The sequence below is a fragment of the Nerophis ophidion genome, linkage group LG26, assembly GCF_033978795.1.
Source record: "Nerophis ophidion isolate RoL-2023_Sa linkage group LG26, RoL_Noph_v1.0, whole genome shotgun sequence".
NCBI classification, from domain to species: Eukaryota; Metazoa; Chordata; class Actinopteri; order Syngnathiformes; family Syngnathidae; genus Nerophis; species Nerophis ophidion.
In genome coordinates, this window is record NC_084636.1 from 1,758,417 (window position 1) to 1,777,573 (window position 19,157).

Below are 19,157 nucleotides of genomic sequence, written 5' to 3' on the forward strand. Positions count from 1 at the left end.
TCTGTCGTTCCGTCGTACATTTTTTTTCCTTTTACGGTAGGTTTTATGTAAAGAATAAATGATGAAAAAAACAATTGAACGGTTTAAAAGAGGAGAAAACACGAAAAAAATTAAAATTACATTTTGAAACATAGTTTATCTTCAATTTCGACTCTTTAAAATTCAAAATTCAACCGAAAAAAAGAAGAGAAAAACTAGCTAATTCGAATAGTATTGTAAAAAATAAAAAAAATAATTTATGGAACATCATTACTCATTTTTCCTGATTAAGATTAATTTTAGAATTTTGATGACATGTTTTAAATAGGTTAAAATCCAATCTGCACTTTGTTAGAATATATAACAAATTGGACCAAGCTATATTTCTAACAAAGACAAATCATTATTTCTTCTAGATTATCGAGAACAAACATTTTAAAAGAAATTCAAAAGACTTTGAAATAAGATTTAAATTTGATTTTACAGATTTTCTAGATTTGCCAGAATAATTGTTTTTAAATTTTAATCATAAGTTTGAAGAAATATTTCAAAAATATTCTTCATCGAAAAAACAGAAGCTAAAATGAAGAATTAAAATGTATTTATTGTTCTTTACAATAATAAAAAAAAAACTTGAACATTGATTTAAATTGTCAGGAAAGAAGAGGAAGGAATTTAAAAGGTAAAAAGGTATATGTGTTTAAAAATCCTAAAATCATTTTTAAGGTTGTATTTTGTTTCTAAAATTGTCTTTCTGAAAGTTATAAGAAGCAAAGTAAAAAAATTAATGAATTTATTTAAACAAGTGAAGACCAAGTCTTTCAAATATTTTTTGAGTTTTGTCTCTCTTAGAATTAAAAATGTCGAGCAAAGCGAGACCAGCTTGCTAGTAAATAAATACAATTAAAAAAATAGAGGCAGCTCACTGGTAAGTGCTGCTATTTGAGCTATTTTTAGAACAGGCCAGCGGGCGACTCATCTGGTCCTTACGGGCGACCTGGTGCCCGCGGGCACCATGTTGGTGACCCCTGCCTAAAACTGTACAATAACAATGTCTTGTTCCGTATGAGAGGCAACGCTACAACAGGAAGTACCTCATTCCTTGGGCCAATCATATTCGTGTGTACTTCAGGGACCGCTCGGAGATTGTATTACCTAAGAATATTACAAACAAGAAATATATTTATTAATTTCTACTTGACACGTATTCATAAACTACTTACGATTCATGCGTTTACTTGTATTTTTATTTTATCTTTTTTCCGGTAAAAATTTCATTAGTATATGCGGTATTCATTATTTACTAAGCATATTTTCCAAATAAGTGCATAAGGAGTTTATAAACCGTTATACTGTTTTACTGCATAGCTTACAGGTGTCAAACTCAAGGCCCGGGGGCCACATTATTTCATGTGGCCCGTGAAAGCCTGGAAGTAACATGCATTAATAAAATGCTTAATCTTTTCTTACTAAATATAATTGTTCTTTCCTTTTCGACGTTAAAAATCACGTACTGCATGCAATTGCATAACTTTCAAAATTCCATATCAACAAAATATAAATATACTATGTATTAAAAATATTTTTGTTCAAATAAAGACAAATATGAAATATATTTACACCAAAATATCTGCTTGACTTTTGATAAATCCAATTGCAGACTGTAAAGTTGACAATAGATGTTACGGTTAAATACCCCATACTTGAGTTTTTTTTTACCGTAAAATCGACTTTCCTACTGTTTTTTCCCATTTACAGTAAGACACCAGAACATTAAAAAACAAACAAAATTAAAGCTGCAAGCAGCGATGGACGGGACCGACTTTTGCTGGTGTTTCCTGCCTTTACCCATTCAACACATCTTTACCTGCACGTTACCTAGCTTCCCTGCATCCTGGGGTCACACTGGTGCTTCTTTCTGTCACCCATACATGCTGGTGCTTCCTGCCATCATCCAGACAACATATCTTTACCTGCACATTACCTACCTTCTCTGTATCCTGGAGTCAAACTGGTGCCTCCTTCTTTCACCTAGTCAACATATCTTTACCCGCACAGTACTTACCTTCTCTGCATTGTGTGGTCACGCTGGTGCTTCCTGCTTTTAAGCAGCCATCTTGAAGGCTCGTAAAATCAAAACCGGAGCAGTTAAAAAAACTATTTGCGCAACTTTTAATGAGAACAGTTCAATCTCTTTCCTGTGCGAGTTTGAAGCCGACACAACAAACGCGCCAAGAGGAGATAATGTTTGAAAAAAGGTGACGGGTTTTTACAACATTTTTGTTTTGAAGGGCTGATTGCCAACTTCCTGTCGATTTTTGCTGAAGGATGTCAATGAATGAAATGTAGGTCTAAGTGAGACCTACATAGAGGTGTTTGTTTCATGTCTCTACGACATTCCCACCGGAGGTTACCACCAGTTTTGTCTGTGTTTTCTTCCTTGGAGCAGTTTTGTCTGTTTTAGTCCTAGGGGGCACTAGAGCGCAATTTTAAGTTTTGGGGTTTGGTTTTTTCATTAGATCGCAATTTTTACCAGTCCTGATGTGTGTGTCCAGTTTGGTGAGTTTTGAAGCATTTTAAGGGGGTCAATTTACAGCTCAAAGAGGCAAAAATGACATTTTTTAGGAAACTTTTGTTTTGAAAGGGTGTTTGCCAACATCCTGTTGATTTTTGCTGAATGATGTAAGAGTATGAAATGTAGGTCTAAGTCAGATCTACATAGAAGTTTTTGTTTCATGTCTCTACGACATTCCTAAGGGAAGTTACAAGCAGTTTTGTCTGTGTTTTTTCCTAGGGGGCGCTAGACCGCAATTTTGAGTTTTGGGGTTTGTTTTTTTATTAGATGGCAATTTTCGCCATTCCTGTTGTGTGTCAAATAAGGTGAGTTTTGAAGCATGTTAAGGGGGTCAAATTACAGCTCAAAGAGGCGGCGGTATAATGATAATAAAACCTTAGAAATACATAAAATCAACAAGATTTCAGGGTAAAAAACAAACTGACAGCTCTGTTGCTAGAACGTACCACTAAAACCTTATGCTGAAAAAAAACAGAACACTGATTTTGGACGGGGTGGCTCGGTTGGTAGAGCGGTTGTGCCAGCAACCTGAGGGTTCCTGGTTCAATCCCCAGCTTCCACCAACCAAGTCAGGTCCTTGAGCAAGACACTTCACCCTTGCTCCTGATGGGTGGTGGTCAGGACCTTGCATGGCAGCTCCTATCAACAATGTGTGAATGTGGAAATAGTGTCAAAGCGCTTTGAGTACCTTAAAAGTAGAAAAGCGCTATCCAAGTATAACCCAGTTTCCTGCTTCACAGTATCATGTTAGACCCGCTCGACATCCATTGCTTTTGTCCTCTCCAAGGTTCTCAGTCCTCATTGTCACCGACGTCCCACTGGGTGTGAGTTTTCCTTGCCCTTATGTGGGCCTACCGAGGATGTCCTAGTGGTTTGTGCAGCCCTTTGAGACACTTGTGATTTAGTGCTATACAAGCTAACATTCATTGATTGATTCTGTACAATTCTAATGTCTGAGCTGCCAGTTTTTATAGTAAAATGTGTATTTTTTTTTGCAGTTTATGTAAAAAATATATTGTTTTTGTATTATTGGAACTGAAAGAGATCCAGCATGGACAACAGAGAAGATAAGTCAATATTTTGTCTTCTCGAAGGAAAACAACTTTTTATCTACGATTTTCCTGAAGGAACTCTCCTGAAGGAATCAATAAAGTACTATCTATCTATCTATCTATCTGCTAGACTGCTTCATCCCAAGTGCAGGACTAATAGACTCAAAAACTCCTTTGTCCCACACGCCATTAGACTGTACAACTCCTCTCTGGGACGGGGGGCGGGGGGTACTAGGATGACAGGGGATGCAAAACAATAACAGTGCGATACGTTTTCATAACATGGTCACTACTGCCTACTTTGTCTTGTTATATTCTTATTTTACTGTTATATTTTTATTCCCATTGTTGCTTTTTAGTTTTTATTCTTATTGTAATATTTCTCTATTTTGTTTCCATGTAAACCCCCATTATTTACTTTTTACTTTTATTTAAATTGATCTCAACTCTGTACACTGCTGCTGGAATTTTAATTTTCCTGAAGGAACTCTCCTGAAGGAATCAATAAAGTACTATCTATCTATCTATTTGGACTCCCTGAATGGCCTTGGCATGGAACAGGCTGTTCTGAAGGAAATCTCCTGAAGACTCCTCAAAGATAGACGCTTTTGTCCTCCCTTTTTGTCAACAACATCTGTAGCCAAACTTTATCGGCCTCAGCCATACAAAAACATTCACCACCTCTCCCGAGTTAATCGGGCATATACGCACACACACGACCCCCACCCTTGAATCACCACCGCTTATCTCCTCTGGGGCTGTGGATGGCTGAGCGGCCCCAGAGGAGGCCGCTCCCTCTGTTGCAAGTTGGTGTGATGTATGTATGTTTAATGTGTGCCATGCTATGTGAGGTTTTTTCCTTGGACTCAGTCTAGACCTCTCCTGAGGGTCTAGCCTAGGACTGATCATTGTTTTTACACCCCCCATAACGTCACCCTTTTCTTATCTTTTTAAGGAGCGCTGTAACCGGCTGATCCGTCGGCGGTCTGGTCTTGTAAAGTATCATTTCTACATTACATTTAGGTCTTGTCGATCATGGTAAGTAAATATAACTTAATAATGATCTCTAGACAATTATACAGTATTCAAACGTGCTAATGTTGATAACTTGCATACTAATGAGTATCCATGTCAGAAATATGGTGCTGAAATTAATTGTGTGTGTGTTTATGCTTAATAGTGTGGACTTAAAGGGGAACATTATCAGCAGACCTATGTAAGCGTCAATATATACCTTGATGGTGCAGAAAAAAGACCCATGTATTTTTTAACCGATTTCCGAACTCTAAATGGGTGAATTTTGGCAAATTAAATGCCTTTCTGTTTATCGGTCTTGTAGCGATGACGTCAGAATGTGACGTCACCGAGGTAACACACCCGCCATTTTCATTTTCACATTACAAACACCGGGTCTCAGCTCTGTTATTTTCAGTTTTTTCGACTATTTTTTGGAACCTTGGAGACATCATGCCTGGTGGGTGTGTTGTCGGAGGGTGTAACAACACTAACAGGGAGGGATTCAAGTTGCACCACTGGCAAGAAATCTGCCGCCAGACCCCCATTGAATGTGCCAGAGTGTCTCCACATTTGACCGGCGATGCTAAGACAGACATGGCACAGAGATGTATGGATAACCTGCAGATGCATTTGCAACCATTAAGTCAACAAAATCACAAAGGTGAGTTTTGTTGATGTTGTTGACTTATTTGGTGGCAGCATGACTGCCAGCTAACCGATGCTAACATGCTACGCTCATCGATGCTAACATGCTATTTACGCTAGCTGTATGTACATTTGAAACTAGATACCCACATTTAATGCGAAACAAACACTTACCAATCGACGGATTTAAGTTGCTCCAGTGTCACAAGATGCGAAAGTCCTGATCGTTTGGTCCGCACATTTTACCGCTAATAAGGCAGCCATGCTATGGGCCACTTCATTAGGTACACCAATTTTATGGCCGAATAGCGTCAATAGCTATTCGTTCGATAGCTTCAATTTCTTCTTCAATTTTGTTTTCGCTATCTGCCTCCATACTCCGACCATCTGTTTCAATACATGCGTAATCTGTTGAATCGCTTAAGCCGCTGAAATCCGAGTCTGAATCCGAGCTAATGTCGCTATATCTTGCTGTGGTAACCGCCATGTTGTTTGTATTGGCAGCACTGTGTGACGTCACAGGGAAATGGATAGTGGTTTCGAAGATAGCGAAAATAATGCACTTTAAAGCTTTATTTAGGGATATTCCGGGACCGGTAAAATTTTGAAAAAAAATTCAAAAAATACAACAAGCCACTGGGAACTGATTTTTATTGTTTTTAACCCTTTTGAAATTGTGATAATGTTCCCCTTTAAGTGTTTTCCCAATATAATTTTTTTTAAATGATCTTTCTCACTACCAAATCTCAATTTGTGAATTGTGATTCTCAATCAACATTTTTTTACACCGGCAACGATTTACTTCTTCATTCTTTAATCTACGTAAAGTATATTATTTTATTTACTCTTACACCATTTCTATTTGTGATTACAGTAGAGGGTGTACCTAATGTAGTGGCCAGCAATGTTGCCGATTGGTCCTGATGCTGCGTCACCCCCTTGTGTTTCCATGGTAACATCTTCCATTCCCCTGGTGCAAATAAGGCGACTTGAATGCTTAAAAGTAGAACTTGTACACAAATGGCGAGCTAGCCACATCATCATCTCGGTTTGTGTATAAAATAAAGGCTGCGGTGGCCATTTTGGTAGTTTTCACCTTCAAAACCTACACAATGTAAAGAAGTTTGTCAAAGAACTACAAAATGCGATTTTGGTAGTAACTGTGTGTGAATGTTGAAAGAGCCAAAGTCGAACTGAAATGCTAACAGTTAGCACGCAGGCCAGGTAGCGTCAAGTAACAAAACAATTTTAAGCAAAATGAGCTTAAAAAAGAAATACGCTAGCATTCTAACAGTATTATGCTAACAATAGCATGCTTACAGTTAGCATTAAAAACGGCGTGGACCTGTTAGGTTAGCTTGAAAAGCTAGCAGGCTTATTTGAGCATGTTAAAATGCTAACTGTACCTGCGTCAAGTACCAAAAATAGATTACGCTCAGGTGTGTCATTCGTTTAAATTGCTACCCTGTTAACGTTAGCAAGTACCAAAATATGACTCAGGTGGATACCTACAAAATTAGCTAAATAAAAATAAGAAAATACTAGCATTGGCATGCTAACAGGGATCCTTCGTTCAAGTAACTAAATATTTGACAGACGTGTACACCCGTTAAGTTAGCTTGAAAAGCTAAAATGCTAACTGCACCTGCGTTAATTACCAAAATAAACTACTCTGAGGTGTGTAATTTAAAATGCAAGCCTTTTAACATTATTCACGTACCAAAATATGAGTAGGGTGGATACCTACAAAATTAGCTAACAAAAGGTTATCAGACTAGCGTGAGCATGCTAACAGTGATCATTCGTTCCAAGCAACAATATCTGACACTGAAGTGTATGCCTGTTAAATTAGCTTGAAAAGTTAGCATGCTAACGTGAGCATGTTAAAATGCTAACTATAACAAAAATATATTACGGTGAGGTGTGTCACTTGTTTAAAATGCTAGCCTGTTAACGCTAACAAGTACCAAAATATGACTCAGGTGGATACCTACATAACTAGCTAAATTAAAAAAAACAACATACTAGCGTTAGCATGCTAACAGTGCTCATTCATCAAGTGACGAAATATTTGAAGGTGTTTACCTGCAAAATTTGCTAAAAAGCTAGCATGCTAATGTTAAAATTGTACCGATTGTGGTATTTAATGACATAGTCATCACCGTCCTCCTTCCAACATGCGGAAATTGTTCTAGTGGATTTATTATTTGACATGAATATAAAATAATATTTATCTAGGAAAGAGTCTGTCCACAGCAGTGCATTGTGGGAGCTGCGGCCCACCAGAGTCGCAGCGTTTCATTGGCTAAAGAGAGGAGGCGGTCGGTGGCTACGACCTGGACTTCGCAGCCAGAGGGAAGACCACCGGGAAGATTTGACTGTAGTGATCCACAAAGTGGACCTCCAGGCCCTCGCTGATGTAGTCCGGCAGGTCCGAGAAGTCCTTTCGGTTCTCGGCGGGCAGGACCAGGCAGGTCACCCCCGCACGGCGGGCCTGGCAGGGAACCAAAAAAAGGACATGTGGTCGACCTGCCCGGACTAGAAGGGCGCGGACATGTGACCTGACTCACGGCGATGGTCTTCTCCTTGATCCCTCCCACAGGAAGGATCTTCCCGGTCAGGGACACCTCCCCCGTCATGGCCACGTCGGGGCGCACGGGCCGGCCGGTTGCCAGGGACAACAGCGCCGTGACGATGGTGCAGCCGGCGCTCGGGCCGTCTTTGGGGGTCGCGCCCTGACAGGTGACAAGAGAAGGCGTCCGCTCTCAACTGCGCCTAAAGTGTGACGGTGCTCGCTCACCTCAGGAACGTGCAGGTGCAGGTGAGAGTTGACCAGGAAGTCGTTGTCGGGCTCCCGCTGCATCAGGAAGGCTCTGGCGAAAGTGGACCCGATTTTGGCGCTCTCCTTCATGACGTCGCCCAGCTGACCTGCGGAAAAAGTGAAGTGGCAAGAAAAATATTGTCATTTCCTGATCTTCACCGTTGTCGCGGTGGCTTCCAAATCACGCCAATTCAGGAGATCGCTGCCAATTATGTGCAGTTTTGTCCAATCAGCATCACGGAATTTGTCTTGGAGAACGCCAACCGTCCAATCGAAACAAAGTAGGAACAAAAAGATGCGTAACGAACACTCGAATTCCTTCCAGCCCCAGCGCTAAGCCTTCTGGGTAATATGCTACATAAACATGACAGTGTTTCCTAGCAAGCGACAAAAAACATTTGTTCCTCAAAGTTGTAATACACCTTTCCACCACTGGTGGCAGTAATGACAATCTCAAAAGGTCATAGAGAAGTTTCTTAAGCGCAAAAATGATGCCTAAAGTGGTGAAGCTGTATTTTCATTTGGACTAAAATTGTACTGACAGTTTAGTTAAGAAACCTATTTATTATTAATCTCGTTTGTTTTAGCACAACACACAGCTGGGATAGGCTTCAGCCCCCCCATGACCTCAAAAGGGACAAGCGGTAGAAAATTGGATGGATAATTGTAATTTTTCATCAGTTTTTAATGAGCCCTTTCTAATGCAGAATATTTGATTAGGACTTCTTTCTTTAAATCAGCCTGACCTAAGCCTACACTTCATGTATTAACACTGGCTTTCATATCATTACACAAGGTTTATTCTGGTCAACTATAATTAGTTAATAAGATAAAAATCAAGACTAAGATTATTAAATCAAAGGTAATGTTTAAGTGGGCCCCGAGCTCCTCTGTAGTGGAAAAGTCGGACCCCTGGGGTCAAAAAAGTTGTTTGGCAACAGCAAGACGAATGGGAATTTGTTTTTAAAGTAGCAACATTGTTGTTAACCAGGGGTGTCCAAACTTTTTCCACTGAGGGCTGCACACGGAAAAATATATGGATTTTTTAACATTTTTTAAATAATTTTTTTAACTTTAAGAGCTTCCGGGGACCATAAAGGGTCTCAGTCATTAAAATGTTAAAAACAAGTCTAATTATCATTTTTATTTATCATTTACACTAAATCTCTATATCAACTTCAGGTTGATATACAGTAAAAAAAAAAAAAAAAAGCCTTTTCTGTTAAAGACAACTTTGTTTTTTGTAGTAGAACTGAAATATGCAGTATTTGCCCCACCACCCAAAATGTTTGACGTGAAGTAATTGGAGCCCTAAAAAGATCAACAATGCAGGACACCATCCATTTTAATTAATTATTATTTTTGAGTAATAACAGAGAAAAGATCAATAAAATCCCACTGAATATCTTTGGGATCCAAATGGTCCCCCACTCATAAATTTATACATTTTTATTATTATTTTTTTTAACTTTCAACACTTAAGTCATGAGATCAACTTCAGATATATCTGTCGATTTAACGTTTTAATTATTATTTTATTTTTTGTATGCTTTTTTTTGTCAAAAAAAAAACATTGTTTTTATATGGCAAACACACAATATATGCAATATTTTCCACAAACAACATTTTCAAGTGAAATATTTGAAGTAATTGGAGTTTTGAACAGGTCAATAATTCATTATGATATAGATTTTTTTTTTAAACATTTTTTTTTTTTGGAGCAATGGCAAAAAAACAAAAATAAAGATAGACAAAAAAAATAAACTTTGTGTGGAAAAAATAGCAACTTTTTCTAGTTTTTTATGTCTTTTTTTAATTTTGCAATAAAATTTCCAGAATGTGTGGCGGGCCAGTAAACAATTAGCTGCGGGCTGCAAATGGCCCCCGGGCCTCACTTTGGACACCCCGGTTGTAAATGTTTGAGAGCACCAAAGGTACTTTAGTGTGTGCGAGCGCACACATTGACAGTTCAGCTTGCCGTTGATGTGTTATTTTGATAATAAAGTTAAAGCTAAAAGTACCAATGATTGTCACACACACACTGCATTTGACCCATCACCCTTGATCACCCCCTGGGAAGTGAGGGGAGCAGTGAGCAGCAGCGGTGGCCACGCCCGGGAATCATTTTTGGTGATTTAACCCCCAATTCCAAGCCTTGATGCTGAGTGCCAAGCAGGGAGATAATGGCTCCCATTTTTATAGTCTTTGGTATGACTCGGCCGGGGTTTGAACTCACAACCTACCATCTCGGGGCAGACACTCTAACCACTAGGCCACTATAAAGACATTGTTAATCCTTTAGCCCGGGGGTCGCCAACCCATGGCTCCTTAGCGCCGCCCTAGTGGCTCCCTGGAGCTTTTTACAAAAATGCATGAAAAAGGAAAAAGATGGGGGGGGGGGGGGGAGAACATGTTTGTTGTTTTAATTTGGTTGTTGGAGGACAAACATGACACAAAGCTTCCTAATATAAATGTTTAGTATTTATATTAAACATGCTTCACTCATGAGAGGATTTGGCCAGCGCCGTTTTGTCCTTCTCATTTCACCCGTCCTTGAATAGAATAGAATAGAATAGAATAGAATAGAAAGTACTTTATTGTTCCCTGGAATTCACCATTGTCTCTGAAACTGCCAGAGAAAGACGTGTTTTATGCCACTCCTTTGTCTAATTTTGTCCACCACACGTTTTATGCTGTGCATGAATGCACAAAAGTGAGCTTTGTTGATGTAATTGACTTGTTGGAGTGCTAATCAGGCATACTTGGTCGATCCTTGACTGCAAGCTAATCCATGCTAACATGCATGTAGGCTATCTGTATGTACATATTGCATCATTATGCCTCGTTTGTAGCTATATTTCATTTCCTTTACTTATGTCCTCTGTGTATTTAACATATTTGCATGTCTCATGACACATTATCTGTATGTAATATTGGCTGCATTTCTCATAGTTGTTTGTGCGCCATGTTGTTCCAGACCACAGCAAACGACAGCATGATGTTTCCTTTAACTTGGACACACACATCTATACTTTTGGCCATTCTGAGCCACTCATATCCAGGAGTTATCTCGCCCTCTGAGAAGCCTCCATTTTACTAATGTTTTCCAATGTTGTAAAAATGTGTATTAGAAATATTCTATTTCAACATTTCTGTCAGCCTGCGAAACAAACATGCGTTATTACATCATCTAAGAAAAAAATGTGTAGTGTTAAACCACTAATTGTGTTCTTGTTGATTTTTTTGCTTTGCAAACTATAACTGTGAGGAAGTAAGAAACAACCCCTTTAAAACCTATAAAGGCTTAGTGGCCACATGCGTGGACAGCACCTTTTAGCTCTTATTTCCAAAATGGTGTACACTAACTAATTGGGGTCTTATGGCCACTTATGTGGACACTTATACTGCCATCTGCTGGTGTCAGAAGAGTATAACATACAATAGAATTTGGAAAAAAAAGTGTAAAAATAAGAATTAGCATGTTACTAAACATGAAGTACACGTTTGTGTACTTATGGACTAAGTACATCATATCAAAAGATGATTTTTATTCTAATCAGGATCCAATAAAACCAAATAGCAAAGAGAAATAAAAAAAGCATGTAAACAAACAGCTTGGGCCTTAAGAGATGAGGCTAGCCAATTGTGTTGTTGTTCTATTTTTTGCTTTGCAAACTGTAACTGTGAGGAAGTAAGAAACAGCCCCTGGTCTAACCTCTAAAGGCTTAGTGTACACATGCGTGGACAGCACCTTTTAGCTCTTATTTCCAAAATGGTGTACACTACTGAATTGGAGTCTTATGGCCACTTATGTGGATACTTGTACTGCCATCTGGTGGTGTCAGAAGACTATAACATACAATGGAATTTGGGGGGTGGGGGGGAAAGAGTGTAAAAAAACCCAGCTTGGGCCTTAAGGGGTTAAGCTTGCCAATTGTGTTGTATTTTTTGCTTTGCAAACTGTAACTGTGAGGAAGTAAGAAATAGCCCCTTTAAAACCTATAAAGGCTTAGTGGCCACATGCGTGGACAGCACCTTTTAGCTCTTATTTCCAAAATGGTGTACACTAACTAATTGGGGTCTTATGGCCAATTATGTGGACACTTATACTGCCATCTGCTGGTGTCAGAAGAGTATAACACACAATGGTATTTGGAAAAAAAAAGTATAAGAATTAGCATGTTACTAAACATGAAGTACACGTTTGTGTACTTATGGACTAAGTACATCATATCGAAAGATGATTTTTATTCTAATCAAGATCCAATAAGACCAAATAGCAAAGAGAAATAAAAAAAGCATGTAAACAAACAGCTTGGGCCTTAAGAGGTGAGGCTAGCCAATTGTGGTGGTGTTCTATTTTTTGCTTTGCAAACTGTAACTGAGGAAGTAAAGAACAGCCCCTGGTCTAACTTCTAAAGGTTTAGTGGCCACATGCGTGGACAACACCTTTTAGCTCTTATTTCCAAAATGGTGTACACCAGTGGTCCCCAACCACCGGGCCGCGGTGCCCCGATTGGTACCGGGCCGCAGAAGAATTTTTTATAAAAAAAAATAAAAAATAAAATAAAAAATAAAATTGTTTTTTATTTTTTATTAAATCAAAATAAAAAACACAATATACACTTACAAATAGTGCACCAACCACAAAAAGCTCCCTTTTTCATGACAAAAACGTCCCTTTTTCATGACAAAGAAGAAAAAAAAAAGAAAAGAAATAAAAAGGACACCCCCCCGGGCCGCGGGAAAAATTATTAAGCGTTGACCGGTCCGCGGATACAAAAAGGTTGGGGACCACTGGTGTACACTACTGAATTGGAGTCTTATGGCCACTTTTGTGGACACTTATACTGCCATCTGGTGGTGTCAGAAGAGTATAACATACAATGGAATTTGGGAAAAAAAAAAAAAGAGTGTAAAAATAAGAATTAGCATGTCACTAAACATGAAGTACACATACAAGTACATCAAATCAAAATATGATTTTTATTCTAATTAGGGTCCAACAAGCCCAAATAGCAAAGAAAAATTAAAAGCATGTAAAAAAAAAGCTTGCCAATTGTGTTGTTGTATTTTTTGCTTTGCAAACTAACTGTGAGGAAGTAAGAAACATCCCCTTTAAGTAGCTTCATAGACCTCTTTCTTTTGACCCATTGAATGTTCCATGCTGGAGGAGCAACCTCTCTATGATGAGTGTGTTAACGCGGAGGAGCGATCGCAACGCTGCACTAACCTGTCACCTCCAGCGACCCCTCCCCTTTGGCATCTTTCCCGACCGGCCGACGCAGCGAGGTCTCGATGAACAGCGTTGATCCTCCTGCGCAGGGAAAACAGCTTTTAGTGCCCGTAGGGGCGCCGCCTGCGTGCGCACGCCACTCACCCATGGCCGTCCACGCCAGCCCCATGACCACCCCCGGCGGCGTGACGTCGTACATCCTGTCCACGGTGAAGATGGGTTTGCCCACGTACTCCTGCAGGTTGTCGGGGGAGACGCTGACCGTCTGCCGCTCTCCGCTCACGATGGAGAACGCCACCTTGCGGAAGACCTGATGGGGAGGAGCCACGTGAAGGGAGGGCACGGCGCGGATGGTACCTTCTGGATCTGCTGACCTTTTCCACTTGCTTCTGCAGGTTGCGGACCCCGGACTCTCGGCAGTACTGTCTGATGAGCAGACTGAGAGCGTCGGGCGAGATGGAGGCCTTGTCCTCGCTGAGGCCGCACAGCGAGCGCAGCTGAGGCACCAAGTAGCGCTGCGGCACAAGGCGGGACCGAGTTAGCACACAGAGGAGGTGCGCGCCCGCCAAAGAAGGTCGGCTAGCTTGCTACCTGAGCGATGGCCAGTTTCTCCTGCGCCACGTATCCCGACACGTTGATCATCTCCATGCGGTCTCGCAGCGGCTCCGGTATGGTGTCGGTGACGTTGGCCGTGCAGATGAAGAGCACCTGGGGGGGCGGGAGCACCGTTAGCTCAACGCAGACGCTCAGCTTAGCACGCGCTCACCTTTGAAAGATCCACAGGAACATCCAGGTAGTGGTCCAGGAAGTTGGCGTTCTGCTCCGGGTCCAGAAGCTCCAGCAGAGCTGAGGACGGATCGCCTTGATACCCGCGGCCTATCTTGTCCACCTGGCAACAAATAAGGGACGGCCTGAAGTTTGTATCGCATTATTTATTACATCCTCCTGAGAAGACAATATTTTAGTTCTAGAGGACAGTCTTACTCACTGAACCATCCTACGACATTCTTGGGACGACGATCCGAGTCAACACGATTCTCGCAATGGATTATTTGGTATGATAATTATAATATAGCAATTAGAAAAACAGCTTAGCTGTCAAACTCATTTTCATTGAGGGCCACATGGCAGTTATGGTTGCCCTCAGAGGGCTGCTTTTAACAATGAGTAAATATATATATATATATAAAATACGCACACACACACACACACACACACACACACACACACACACACACACACACACGCACACACACACACGCACACGCACGCACACACACACGCACACACACACGCACACACACACGCACACACACACGCACACACACACGCACACACACACGCACACACACACACGCACGCACAGACAATATACGTTAGGTCAGGAAAAATAAAGAGGCTGTTTTCTTGCTCTTCAGGGGATGAAGAGCAGGGAAACAGGCTTGTAGAGATGAAATAGCCTCTGTTTTTTTGGAAAGGGTATTTAATCCCTACAAGCCTGTTTCCCTGCTCTTCAGGGGATGGAAAGCAGGGAAACCGGCTTGTAGGGATGAAATATCCAGTTTTTTTGCATGAGCTATTTCATCCCTACAAGCCTGTTTCCCTGCTCTTCAGACGATGAAAAGCAGGGAAACAGGCTTGTAGGGATGAAATAGCCTCAGTTTTTTCCTGACCTAACATACAGAATATTCCGCTCTACCCCATTATTGAGCACTGTGTAACGGATCAGCCACAGTAACCTCGACTATAATACATCAACAATATATTTTTTTACATGAGCTGCAACAAAAATATAACAATAAAACTGGCAACTGAGACACCAGAATTTTACAGTAGAAGCAGTGGGTTTTTTACTGCATATAAAAACTGGAATAAACGGAGAAACAATAGCACTTTTTTTTTAGCAACAGAGCTGCCAGTTTGTTTGTTTTTACTGTAAAATAGATGTTTTAATATATATTTTTTTGTATTTTTTAATGTTTTAGTGTCTTACTGTAAATAAAAAAAAGTAGCAAAATTGATTTTACGGTAAAAAAAAGTCAATCGTAATTTAACCGTAGCCTATTGTCCATTTTACAGTCTACAATTTCATTGGTAATTTGTTTTGAAATAATAAGTCAAGCAGATATTTAAGTACAGTATTTATCTTTATTTTAGTAAAAAAATGTTTGGGAATACATGATCATATTTTGATAATATTAAATTTTAAAAGACATGCAATTGCATGCAGTACATGATTTTTAATGTTAAAAAGGAAAGAACAAATATATTCAGTAAGAAAATATTAAGCATTTTAATAAGGTATATTATTTCCGGCCTTTGGCGGGCCACGTTAAATAATGTGGCGGGCCAGATTTGGACCCCGGGCCTCGAGTTTGGCATCCCTGGCTTAGACCAACTTTTCTAGCTTAGCGGTGAGCTTTTTTGTATCCTTGTCCGCTGTGTAGTGAAGAATGTTTAGCTATTCCCTGTCTCCCACATTGAGAAGCTGCACTGTGGAGGGACATTAGCCGCTAACGAGGACGCTACATTGCGTTTAGGATGCAAATTTACACACAGCCAGGATACGTCAACAACACGCATTATTAGACTTAGACAAAGTTTACAGTTCCGCACAGTAGCTTAGGTACAAAGGATGGAAAGGGTAAGGATGGAAAGGGTAATGCACAAAAAGCAGGCGACAACAAAAGAATAGTTATTTTGGATGATAACTTGTTTTGTTTAATTTCTATTGGATTTATTCCCTATTCATTTTTAGTAATTCCGGGCCACAAACTGCTTCATTTCTCCTACACTTTGAACCCTGCGGCTTATAAAACGGTGCGGCTAATACATATATTTAAAAAAATAATAATTGCTCTTTAGTGTTCAATAGTTTTCCCTTCATTTAAATGATCACAATACTACGATAGTATCAAAAGCTATATGGTCGGCCACATTTATTTCTATCATATTGTCCTTGTCGCCCAACCTCATAAAACTTTGTCTCCATGGCAACAGGATGCTGATTGACATTAGAAGACCAACGTGATTAGGACCGCTTGTTGACTGTTCGAATAATTGTTTCTAAATCATCACAAAAAACGTTGTATTACATTGTGTTACTGACAAGAAGACAAAAGGCTGAAATCTACCAAGAAGAATGCTCGTAAAACTCCATTGGGACTTCGAAGCAGACAGATAGCAGGATATGCCCAACTTCCAGAAGAACTCTTTTTGAAGTATTTTCCGAACTCTTTTTGAACTATTTTATGAAACTCTCTTTGAACTATTTTATGGAACTCTTTGAACTATTTTATGGAACTCTTTTTGAACTATTTGACGAACTCTCTTCGAACTGTTCGGTAACCGTAGGCAACGCTGTTTACGACCCACTTCCCTCAGGAAGCAGCTGTGGGGAGGATAGGGGAGAAAGTCAAAAAAAGAAGGAGGAGTACGATCTTGGGGGAGAGCGTGGTGCAGGACTGTACAGAGAGTACAGTGGCCACGTCTCTCCTCAGATCTGAGTCCAAATTTAATGCTGTCTCTGTTTGATTCTTTGCCTTTTGTCTTGTTTAATAGATGTCATCAGTGTTTGAACCTGACACTGACCTCATCGATCAGAACCAGAGGATTCTCCGTCTTGGTTTTCTTGAGGCACTGGATGATCTTCCCCGGCATGGCACCGACGTAGGTCCTCCTGAGCGCCCACAAACACGGTGTAGAGACCACGGCGCTTGCGACAACATCCCAGACGAGGAACCCACCTGTGTCCTTTAATCTCAGCCACATCCGTCATCCCGCCCACGCTGAACCTGAAGTACTGTCTGTTGAGGGCCCGGGCGATGGAGCGGGCGATGGAGGTCTTGCCCACCCCGGGGGGGCCGTAGAAGCACAGGATCTTGCCCTGGGTGGAGCCTCGCAGCTGACTGACGGCTATGAACTCCTGCAAAAAAAGCGCCACTTTAGTTACATCAGCGCTACGCAAAAATAGTGTGTGTGGTGAGGGCAACTGGGATATATATATATATATATATATGTATATATTCTCTTTAGGACGGGGCAAGACGAAAAATATTGAAAACATTGACAGTGCTTTTCTACTGTGTGTGTTCTTGTATTTTTAGACATCTTGAGACGCGAAGAAGGAAAAGTATCTTCCATATGAGGAGGTGTGAAGAAGCGATGACATAAATGATGGTCCCAGTAATAACATTGCATCTAATAGACAATGTCTCATTTGTGGTGATATCATCAACATGAGGGTGCTCCCAAAAAGGAAGGATTGTTCACATTGACTGTGTGTCGCTTTTAAAAGTGCTCCACCTCTGGCCAACATTTGAAATAACAAGTGTCCATCCATCCATCCATCTATCCATTGTCTGCCGCTTGTCCCCTTTGGGGTCGTGGGTGGTGCTGGAGCCTATCTCAGCTGCATTCGGGCGGAAGGCGGCGTACACCTTGGACAAGTCGCCACCTCATCGCAGGGCCAACAGAGATAGACAACATTCACACACTAGGGACCATTTAGTGTTGCCAATCAACCTATCTCCAGGTGCATGTCTTTGGAGGTGGGAGGGGCCTATCCCCAGGTGCATGTCTTTGGAGGTGGGAGGGGCCTATCCCCAGGTGTAAATGGTAAATGGGTTGCACTTGTATAGCGCTTTTCTACCTTCAAGGTACTCAAAGCGCTTTGACACTATTTCCACATTTACCCATTCACACACACATTCACACACTGATGGCGGGCGCTGCCATGCAAGGCCCTAACCACGAACCATCAGGAGCAAGGGTGAAGTGTCTTGCTCAAGGACACAACAGACGTGACGAGGTTGGTAGAAGGTGGGGATTGAACCAGGAACCCTCAGGTTGCAGGCACGGCCACTCTCCCAACTGCGCCACGCCGTCCCAGGTGTATGTCTTTGGAGGTGGGAGGGGCCTATCCCCAGGTGCATGTCTTTGGAGGTTGGAGGGGCCTATCCCCAGGTGCATGCCTTTGGAGGTGGGAGGGGCCTATCCCCAGGTGCATGTCTTTGGAGGTGGGAGGGGCCTATCCCCAGGTGCATGTCTTTGGAGGTGGGAGGGGCCTATCCCCAGGTGCATGTCTTTGGAAGTGGGAGGAAGCCGGAGTACCCGTAGGGAACCCACACAGTCACGGGGAGAACATGCAAACTCCACACAGAAAGATCCCGAGCCTGGGATTGAACTCAGGACCTTGTATTGTGAGGCACATGCACTAACCCCTGTTCCACTGTGCTGCCTAATAATCAATAATAACAAGGCCACAATTGATAAAACAAATATGTATATAGAGACATACTGTAATAACAAAGTAAATAATGAAGATTAAAACCCAATTACAAACAAAAAATTCACAATTTTTTTTTTTTTTACTAAAAGCTGACTCTTTTTATATTTGCGTAGTATGTTTATATTATTAACCTCTTAAGGCCCAAACTGTTTGCTTTCATTCTTTTTTTATTTCCTTTAGGGCTTATTGGACCCTAATTAAATAAAAATAAATATTGAATAAAACATTGGATAAAAACTAAGAATCATCTTTTAAAATGATGTACTTAGTCCATAAGTAAACAAACGTGTACTTCTTGTGTAGTGACATGCTAATTCTTATTTTTACACTTTTTTTTCCCCAAATTCCATTGTATGTTATACTCTTCTGACACCACCAGATGGCAGTATAAGTGTCCACATAAGTGGCCATAAGACCCCAATTCAGTAGTGTACACCATTTTGGAAATAAGAGCTAAAAGGTGCTGTCCACGTATGTGGCCACTAGGCCTTTAGAGGTATGCTGTAAATACACATCTTTATATATCTAGAAAGGGTGATCCT

The 19,157-nt window shown here is 40.8% G+C and overlaps 1 protein-coding gene across 1 annotated transcript in view; it reads right to left on the minus strand.

The window, feature by feature from the left end:
- Nucleotides 1-7,454: 7,454 nt before the first annotated feature.
- Nucleotides 7,455-19,157, minus strand: part of lonp1 (lon peptidase 1, mitochondrial) — a 22,406-nt gene continuing 10,703 nt past the window's right edge. Inside the window, exons 11-20 of the mRNA XM_061888518.1 lie at nucleotides 17,072-17,250; nucleotides 16,917-17,004; nucleotides 14,092-14,214; nucleotides 13,917-14,033; nucleotides 13,700-13,840; nucleotides 13,470-13,635; nucleotides 13,323-13,406; nucleotides 8,069-8,196; nucleotides 7,839-8,003; nucleotides 7,455-7,762 (exon numbers count right to left, since the gene is read on the minus strand). Of these exons, the coding sequence (XP_061744502.1) occupies nucleotides 7,598-7,762; nucleotides 7,839-8,003; nucleotides 8,069-8,196; nucleotides 13,323-13,406; nucleotides 13,470-13,635; nucleotides 13,700-13,840; nucleotides 13,917-14,033; nucleotides 14,092-14,214; nucleotides 16,917-17,004; nucleotides 17,072-17,250 (1,356 nt within the window). The 3' untranslated portion in view covers nucleotides 7,455-7,597. The remainder of the gene's footprint in view (nucleotides 7,763-7,838; nucleotides 8,004-8,068; nucleotides 8,197-13,322; nucleotides 13,407-13,469; nucleotides 13,636-13,699; nucleotides 13,841-13,916; nucleotides 14,034-14,091; nucleotides 14,215-16,916; nucleotides 17,005-17,071; nucleotides 17,251-19,157) is intronic.